Source organism: Trichechus manatus, unplaced genomic scaffold (genome assembly GCF_000243295.1).
Source record: "Trichechus manatus latirostris isolate Lorelei unplaced genomic scaffold, TriManLat1.0 scaffold00040, whole genome shotgun sequence".
NCBI classification, from domain to species: Eukaryota; Metazoa; Chordata; class Mammalia; order Sirenia; family Trichechidae; genus Trichechus; species Trichechus manatus.
In genome coordinates this window covers 16,060,528-16,069,943 of record NW_004443976.1, presented here as the reverse complement: position 1 = coordinate 16,069,943, position 9,416 = coordinate 16,060,528, and the positions used below count along the sequence as shown (strand labels likewise).

The 9,416-nt window shown below is 55.4% G+C and overlaps 1 protein-coding gene across 5 annotated transcripts in view; it reads right to left on the bottom strand.

Annotated features, from left to right (window-relative positions):
- The window catches only part of P2RX5 (purinergic receptor P2X 5), a 17,649-nt gene extending 8,606 nt beyond the window's left edge, over positions 1 to 9,043 (bottom strand). For 3 of the 5 annotated variants that reach the window (XM_023731144.1, XM_023731146.1, XM_012555510.2), the window contains exons 1-7: positions 8,416 to 9,043; positions 5,345 to 5,495; positions 4,085 to 4,156; positions 3,772 to 3,847; positions 3,595 to 3,688; positions 3,269 to 3,349; positions 2,792 to 2,930 (exon numbers count right to left, since the gene is read on the bottom strand). In XM_023731144.1, coding sequence (XP_023586912.1) covers positions 2,792 to 2,930; positions 3,269 to 3,349; positions 3,595 to 3,688; positions 3,772 to 3,847; positions 4,085 to 4,156; positions 5,345 to 5,495; positions 8,416 to 8,552 — 750 coding nt within the window. In that variant the 5' untranslated portion in view covers positions 8,553 to 9,043. Of the gene's footprint in view, positions 1 to 2,791; positions 2,931 to 3,268; positions 3,350 to 3,594; positions 3,689 to 3,771; positions 4,157 to 5,344; positions 5,496 to 8,415 lie in introns of all 5 variants that reach the window. The other 2 variants (XM_023731143.1, XM_023731147.1) reach the window with 1 other exon arrangement.
- Between the last annotated feature and the right edge of the window lie 373 nt (positions 9,044 to 9,416).

Genomic DNA, 9,416 nt, shown 5'->3' with positions numbered 1-9,416 from the left:
CCGGGCCAGCACCTACTGAGGACGGGCCACCCCGGGCCAGCACCTACTGAGGACGGGCCACCCCGGGCCAGCACCTACTGAGGACGGGCCACCCCCGGCCAGCACCTACTGAGGACGGGCTACTCTGGGCCAGCACCTACTGTGGAGAAGCACTGGACACAGGATCCAGGATGTGTCAATGAGTTCTTTTTCTTGCTCAGCTTCAGCTGATGCCCCAAAGACTAAGAACTAGACAGCAGGGGCCAGGTGTGCCTACATTCCAGAGTACAGCCCTGGGTCACTGCTGCTTGGTGCCTAAAGAAGGCAGTGGCAAACCACCTTTGTGACCCTCAGCTCAGCCCCCACTTCGAGGGCCTCAGAGGCTGAGGCTGAAGAGGCTGGAAGGGGGGTTTCTTTGGAGGCTGTTGTTGAGGTGCTCTTACATGTCACCTCCACAGAGGAGTGGTGGGTGCCCCTCATCTGGGCCTTCTGAGAAAGGTGTAAAGGGGGACCTCTCAGACAGCTTTGTAGGCTCTCACTAAATTTGAGGACCAGAGTGGTGTCTGACTTCTGGCTGAAGATCTAAAGGGGAGAGGTCTGTGGCTAAACCCAAGGAGTCAGAGCAGAGAGGAGCATGGGGACCATCTTTGAGACAGGAACTAGATCAGGTCTTTTGTATCCGGTTTCTGAAAACAGCCTGAACAATTAAGATGCTCTTTGTCTTTCCAAAATAAGCAGGCACAGAGGGGCTACCCAGGCCCCACAGCTGAGGGACTAACCTCAGGAAGGGTGGGGCATGATGCTGTCGGTCATGCATGTCCGTTCATTGGGTTGATCTTACTCTGCACTACTAATCATGCATACTCATTGAGGTCCCAATGACTAGGGTACTTTGGACCTTGGAGGTCTTTTTGGGGGGCCTCCTGGATCAGTGAGAACATCCATGTACGGGAGAGGGAGTAGCATGTCCCTGGGGGCAATGGAGGTCCCATGGCAGGAACTAGCCCAGACCTTGCCCCATGCAGCTCTTCACTTGTCTCCTTTCTGGTTATAATAAATGGATAACTGTAAGTATAGATAATTGTTTCCGTGAGTTTTGTGAGTCATTCCAGCGAATTATCAAACCCACAGGGGCAATGCGCCAGCTGGGGCTGGTGGTACAGAGTCGATTTGTGTAGAACCAGCTCTTGGTGGCTGGGTGATAGAGAAAGGCTGCACGGGCAGTCAGTAAGAAAGGACAGAGTCCTTCTAGCTTGTGACGTAGTCCCAGGGGGCTACATAGAGAGGGAAAGAGAGGGAGGAAGGTCAGCTCGTCTTAAGGGCAGGGATTTGTGCAGACTCCTGAGCCTACGGCTGTTCCCTGCTGACCTGGCCTCAGGTGGCCAGGGATGTTTTGATCCGGCTCAGGATAGCAGGGGGTGAGGTCTGATCTAACTCTGGGTGGTCAGGGTCAGAGAGAGAGTTTTTGCCATGGAAGTGACTGGTATGGAGGTATGGAGGTGTGGGAAGGTGAGGCCTGGATCCATTTCCAGCTGGGAAGTGGATTCGTGCTGATCCTGCCCATGCAGTGAGTGATAAAGGTGGGGTTTGCCCATCCTGCACCTTTTATAGTGCAGTTTGGAGCAGTCCACACACCATCCCTCTGTGACGGTGGGTGGGGACACAGACGTGGGTCACCGGGGAGAGAGCTTGCTGGGAGTCTTCTGAAGAGGTGCTGCCAACATAGCCACCTAGAGGTGCCACAAGACCCCAGAGTCTGTGTGAGGTGGGCTACAGTATGCTCAGGGATGGTGGGGGCGGTAGAGGCCTAAGAAATGGTAGCACCCAAGTCACCCATGTCATGGAGGTGGCAAACAGAAATTCCCTGAGGCATAATCTGAAAAACTAGTAATAATAAAGTATCCCTCCAAAAAAATTAATAAAGTATCCTGTGGTGGGAGAGACACAATCGGCTCTAAACACCCACCAAGCACAGAGGGCGCTATCACCTACTGTGACAGTAGGAGATTGTCCCTGTCACCTGAGCCTGGCCCTGGTGGTGTCCACATTGGTTAAATGGAGGAGACACATGAGGTGGGGAAACACGGCAGAGGCCACCATCTCCTCACACCCCACTGCGCGCCCCCCAGGGAGGGCAGACGCTGGACTCGGCATGGAGTCATGGGGTTCAGTCACTCCACTGGACTGGACATTTTAATTTCTGAACAAAGACTATCCTTGTGACTAGAAGTCACATTATCATCTGAGATCCCTGCCTAAGACTTCAACCAGGGGCAGGGAAGAAAGCGTCCACAGAGGAAGGAAACTGGCCCCCACACATTATGATATTTAAACTCCAAACAACATCGCATATGGGGTGTTGTCATCCTTCTCCACAGTGAGGAAACTGAGGCTGGGGGGGTGACATCACTTGCTGAGGGTCACATTACTAATAGGTGTGATAAGTGCAGGGCCGTAACTCAAGCCCAGGTCTGCCTACCTTTCCCCTCTGCCTCGATGCCCTTCCTGGGACCTGATGAGCACATTGGCCTGAGGGGACTGAGACAGGGTGAGGGGCTCCAGGAGGACCGGGTTTAAGGCCTTGCACCCATGTCCCTTTTGCCTCCCCTCTATGCCCTCACCAAGTACCTGTGGTCTGAGTGCTGGTATGTCCAGCTGTGTGTCACAGCTCATTCTGAAAACAGTCCCCAGGGACAGTGAGTATGTGCAGCTGCCCACCCCACCCAAGTCCCTTTCACACCCTCACCTCATTTCGGAGCCCAGGCCAGAGCCCCAGGCCGCCAGTGGAGGGCTCCCTGTGCACACCACCCACCTCCAGGGCCATCTCTTGGAAGTTGCTCCCAGCCCAGCGGACCACAGACCCCAGCCGAAAGATGGGGCAGTAAAGGTTGTTGAGGTCAAAGCGACAGGTTTTCAGGAAAGAGCTGTTCTTGGTGTCCAGCACGTTGGTCCTGGGTGGAGGCCATGAATAACCAGTGAAATGAGGGTGAGACTTGCTTTCCTGAGCCCTCGCCCTGGCCCAGGCTGACCCAACTTTAGTCCCAGCTGGAGCCCTGACCCGGCCCCCCAGCTAACATCCTACTCCACTCAAGGGCAGGGCCCCACCCCGCAGCAGGGGCCGGGGAGCCCCAAGGCCACCAGCGGTTCTGTTCCATGCAACATCACACACAGAAGCCTGGGTGCACACGGCCCCCCACGCACAGCCACGAGGGCCAGCCAAGGCCCTCAGGGGTCCTGAGTCACCAGCCAAGGCCCCCTCCCAAGACCCCAACAGCCGAGCCCCACATACTTGGAGAAGTTGAATTTGGGGAAACGGATGGAGTTCTTGATGTAAATGGTGAATTCTTCAGCCTCGTCCAGGAGCAGCTTCCTGGAAACCAAGCCGGCAGCCTATCCAGGAGGCCCTGCCTGCCTCCTCCCACCTCCTTCAGACCCACTCCCTGCATCTATCCCCTGGAGTCTTTGCCAAGGACGGCTAATTTGCTCAGTGTGGAGTGGTCCTCAGGGCTCTCTGGGATGTCCCGGCTTCTCCCTCACGGTGAGGCTCCCAGGGTAGGTGTGTCCCCACCCATAGGACCGAGAGACCCCTAGGGGCCCCAGGCTGCGGCCACTCACGCTGGCTTGGACTTTGTCTCCACTGGGCACCAGGCGAAGATCTCACAGGTGCCCTTCGCACTCCCCACCCGCAGGCAGCGGCCAGTCTTCACTCCTGCAGGCACAGGACACGGACAATGCCAGGGGCCTCCAGGCTCCAGGCCTCTCCTCCACCACAGTCCTCGCCCCAGGCCTCACCATTTCCAGCCACAACAGCCTCCCCAGGGTGACAGTCGCTGTCCTTAGAGCACTTGGCATTGAGGATATCTTCATTCTGCCAGGAGAGAAAGGGGGCCTCAGCCAGAGCCAGGTCCCAACCCCGCCTGTGTTCACATGCCCTCCTGAGAACCTGACACAAGTCCTGGCCCTGTCCCCAAATCATGCAGGTGTGTCCAACCATGCACACATCCTCCTGGGCCCTGGAGCAGGAAGAAACCCCGGCGCCAGGAGAGGGGTACCCCAACCACTGCTGGTGGCTCCCCCTTCTGCCCAGCTCCAGATGCCATATCACCTCAGCACAGGTGTCCTGCCGCTGGTTGGGGGTCACGATCAGGTTGGTCATCACTACGAAGACACTCTCTCCCTGGGGAACCAGAAAGGGAGTAAGGGACCAGGTCCTGCCCTCCTGGGTCCCTCTTCCCAGGGCTGCCTGGCAGGGGTGGGGCCTCTGAATGGGTGCTGGGGCGGATGGGACCACAAAATTAGTGGACTCCGCCCTCTGTCTGCTGGCCCTGGAGTCCCTGAGCAGGTGTCCTTCAATAGGTCCCTTCCTGGCCTACAACCCTGTATGGGTTGAATTGTGTCCCCCAAAAATATCTGTCAACTTGGCTGGGTCATGATTCCCAGTGTTGTATAATTATGTACCATTTTGTAATCTGATGTGATTTCCTTATGTGCTGTAAATTCAATCTCTATGATCTAACAAGATGGATTAGCAGCAGTTATACTGATGAGGTATACGAGATTGGATAGTGTCTTAAGCCAATCTCCTTTGAGATATAAAAGAGAGAAGCAAGCAGAGACACATGGGAACCTCACACCGCCAAGAAAGCAGTGCCGGGAGCAGAGTGCATCCTTTGGACCTGAGGTTCCTGCGCTGAGAAGCTCCCAGACCAAGGGAAGATAGACGACATGGACCTTCCTGCAGAGCTGACAGAGAAAGCGTTCCCTTGGAGCTGACACCCTGAATTTGGACTTGTAGCCTACTGGACTGTGAGAGAATAAACTTCTCTTTGTTAAAGCCATCCACTTTGTTGTATTTCTGTTATGGCAGCACTAGGTGACTAAGACAAACCCCCACTGCCCCCACCCCATGAATCCACATCCGACGTCAGGCCCTGGGGTCCAAGCCCAGGTCTGGGAGAAGACGGGGCAGCGACAGGGTTGCCCCAGCCTGGCCCAGACCGATTCCCAGGGACAGGGACTAATAGAGGGAGAAGTTCCCTCCAAGAGCACCCCAGTTTGCCCCTTGTGAAAACAGGCCTAGAAGCATCTGGCTCCCTTTGGTCTCAGTTGGTTCAGGGGTTGCTTACAGAACAGTCGCATAAGGTGCAGTCAATTGTAGAAATGGCCGGTGATTTGTCGCCTATATATTTACCACAGTTAAAAATCATAATAACAAGGCGCACTCAGGGAGGGCAGGGGTGTGGCGTGGGGGTTAAGGGTCTGGACAGGGTCTCTATCTGCAAACCCCCGCAGCCCTCCTGGGCCGAGGGAGACAGTGCATGGAGGTCCCTGGGGGCCGGGCAGCAGTGCTGGGTGGGGCTCAGACCTGGGGCGGGATGACGTAGTCCGCCACATCCCAGAGCCGCTCCCCAAGCTCCGAAGTGTTGGTGAAGGCCACACCCTTGACTTTGGTGATGACAGCACTCTGCAGGGAGGTGTCTATGTCTTGGTAGCCCTTCTTCACCATGAACACCCACCTGTGGGAGGAGGATGGTGGGTGGGCATCAGTTGTATTGCTGCCCTCCGGGAAGTTTCCCAGGCTTGGGGGGGTGAGGGAGGCGGAGACACAGTGACTCCTGGGTGGGAGCAGGGGTGGGCAGTCTCCGGGCCACATTTCCCACCAGCTCCCACCACTGCCTGAAACCTGGTCCTGCAAGCAGCAGGGGCAACAAGCAGCACCAGAGGCATGGGGGTGGGGGGGTTCTAAAGAGGCGAGAGATGGCACCTGAGGCCCTGCAGTCGGGCAGGCCTGGGCGGAAACAGGCTCGGCCAGGTATTGGCCATGTGACCCTGGGGAAGCCAGTTAACTCTGAGCCTCAGTTTCCCCATATGTAACGTGGGGAGAACAATGCCTCCCTCCAGGGGGTGTGGTAAGGATTAACAAGATGGTATAGAACCTGAAACTCATCACAAGGAGACATGAGACAAACCCAAACTCAGGGGCATCCTACAAAACTGTTGTTGTTGGGTACCCTCGAGTCAGTGTTTGACCCATAGCAACCCCATGTCACAAAAGTAGAACTGTCCCACAGAGTTTTCTAAGCTGTAATCTTTACAGGAGCAGATCACCAGGTCTTTCTCCTGCAGAGCTGCTGGGTGGATTCGAACCACCAACCTTTGGGTTAGCAGCTAAGCATTTAATCTTCGCACCTCTAGGGCTCCTTATAAGAGCACAAAATTGCATACTCTTCAAAAAATGTCAGAGTCATGAAGTACAAAGAAAGACTCAGGAACGATTCCAGATCAGAGGAGACTAAGAAGACAGAACAACTGAATGCAAAGAATGAGCTTGGGTTTTCTCTTGCTATAAAGATAATTATTGGCAGAATTTATAAGAGGTCTGTAAATTAGATTATAATAATGATATGTCAGTGTTAATTTCCTGATTTTGATACTTGAACTTGGTTAAATATGAGAATTTCTTGTTTTCCAGGAATACACTGAAGTATTTAGGAGTAAAAGGGCATCATGTCTTCAATTTACCCTTAAACAGTTCATTTTAAAAATAAATATGTATGTATTTTTCTACGTATATATATGTGGATATATATGTATATGGAGTCCCTGGGTGGTGTAAATAGTTAATGACCTCAGTTGTTAACTGAAAGGTTGGAGGTTTGGTCCACCCAGAGGCACCATGGAAGAAAGGCCTGGCGATGTACTTCTGACAAATCAGCCATTGAAAACCCTATGGAGCACAATTCAACTCTGACACACACAAGGTCACCATGAGTTAGAGTCAACTCGACGGCAAGTGGTATATATATTTCCAAAATTTTTTGCACTATTGCAAATTTTCTGTAAATTTGAAATTATGTCAAAATAAAAAACTCTTTTGTAAAAATGAGATGGTACATGTAAATTGCTTAGCACAGTGCCTGGCACAGAGTAAGAGCTCAATGAATAGAACAACTCATTGTCGCTGACGTGGCCAGTAGTGTTAGAGATTGTGCTTGGCTGAAGTTCAGAAAAATACGACCCAGAGAAGGCAGGAAGCCACTCGCCTGAAGCCATGCAGCGCATGGCGTGGGGTGCCCTGCCCCTCCCCGAGTTCAGTAAGCGTTCTCTGTACAGCAGGTGGCAACCAGGATGCGTCCACCCTCCTCATTCCTGGGGTCAGTGCTGGGGGCCCTGGGCCCTAGGCTATCACATCTCCAAGGAACTCTGAGAGAGGTATGACCCTTGAGCCAACCAGCCATTTTAGTAGGGACAGACTGGGCCCAGCCCTCACAGAAGCATTCCACGAACACTCACAGAGCAATTTCATTCATTCACTCATTCATTCCATACCTAATTCCTAAGCAGTTAAGTGATGCCAGGCCTGGCTCTCGTGACCTCCCCAGGTGTCACAGACACTAAGCAAATGATCCCCCAAATGAGCCTCTAATTACACTGTGGGACTGTCATGGAGGAAGAGGAGAGAGAATCACGAGAGAATCTAGTCTGAGGAGGAAAGGCGTGCCTGGCTGAGGAACAGCACATACAAAGGTCCTCAGGTGGGAGATGGCCGGTGTCTCAGGGGTGACACTCAGGGGATGCTGGGCACCTGCCTCCAGGTGGGAGTGACGGAGGTCGGGGCTACCCTCTGTTTGCTCCCGTCTCTCCATAGTCAGGGAATAGGAGGGCTCAGCAACCTTTACTGAATGAGGAAATTAGTCACTTCCTTCCACCTGTTAGTTTCGGAGGGTAAGGGCTGGGAACTGCGCCTGGCTGAGCAACCCCAAGGAGCTGCCCCCTGGTTGGTGGCACCAGCATCTGCTGGATGGGATGGGATGGGGTGGAATGGAATGGAATGGGAAAGGAGGACAGGAACGTGCAGGTAAAGGCTTCTGGGCAGGGTGAGGTGAATACTGTGGAGGCTGCCCTGGGCAGGGTGAGGTGACCAGGAGGGAGTGTGGGTACATGCCAGGCTCATGAGTTGCCCCAGCCCCAAGCATGGCACTGACTCTCAGCGATTATAAATAACCTGCCTGCTCCTGGGCCGGCTGCCAGCCCAGGGCCAGGGAGGCTCCTGGGAAGACAGCTGCGGCCCAGTCTGGCCGCTGGGCCCCCACCCAATGCATCCCTGATCCCTTCCGTGGCCCTAACACTGACAGCTCCAGATCTGGGGAAGGAGTGGCCCACGGGAAGCCTCATAAATCAAGAAACCAGGAGCCTCTGCCCACACCTCATCACATCCAGAGCTGCGAGGGGATTCGTGGGCGCCCTCCTAACACACCGCGTTTACATCTAAGGGCCCAGGGAGGGCCCCTCCCCGATTAGGGCCACAGACCCCCAACCACGGGAAACACGGGCACAGATGCAGATTCCAGGACCCAGCCGCTGGCAGCTGGCACCTTCCGCCCACAGCCACCCCACCTCCCCTCCCCCACCTTCCCGAACGCGCGGAGCACTCACACCACCAGGTACAGAAGGATGGAGAGCTGCAGCAGCCGGTAGAGCAGGCCCACCTTCTTGTTCTTGGCGATGACATACTTTTCCGTTTTGTAGTCAAACAACGACAGACAGAGCCCCTTCCAGCCCCCCTGCCCCATGGTGCTGTCTCACTAGGGCCTGCGGACCGCCAGACCCCACAGGTGCCGCATGGGGCGCCCGCCCCGCGCTCCGGAGCCGGCTGCCCCTCGCCTGCCCGCTCCCTGCGCGCCGGGCGCCGGCGCGGCCGCTTTCCCTCGACAATGCAGTAGCCCCGGGCGCGCGCGACTCGCACGGGCATGGGCGCTGGGAGCGCTCGGGGGAGGGCCGATGGCCGGCCGGTTATTGGCGTGGCTCTAAAGCCTCCCCTGGGAGCTGGGCTGGGGAGAGCGCTGGAGCCTCGGACTCCGACCTCGCTGCCACCTCTTCCTCCTCCTCCTCCCCTGACACAGTGACACCACTGGACCGTCCACCGGTCTGGCGAGGGCACTCACGGAGACCGCGCCGTGCGCTGTCCCAACTGGGCAAAACGATCGCTGGGCTGCAGGAGGCGAGCAACGAAAGGAGGAAGGCCTGGAAGGGCTCCTTTTTAAGCAAAACCTCCCTCTCTTGTTGCACTCCAATAAGAAACCCCTACGGTTTCTTCCTGTTGACTAGATAGGGAAACTGAGCTAGGGGAGGAGGGATCCACAGCACAGGAAGTGGCCGTGATAAGTGAAAGAACATTTACAGTAAACGCATCAGGTTTCCTGAATTCACCTGGCCCCAATCTCCTGGGAAGAGACGCCTTCCTGCTCTCGGGGGTAGTCCTGGCCCACGCCACTCTCCGGGGGTTCCGGACAGGCTGGGAGGGACTCGGAAGGCTCCTCAGATGCACAGCTACCAGGGTGCGCTGTAATTAAGTGGATGTTCCTACTGCAGCAGGCGCTGAGGATTTAAAACCCTAGGCTCCCAAGGAGTCAGCTGCCTAGCAGCAACTGAGCTCC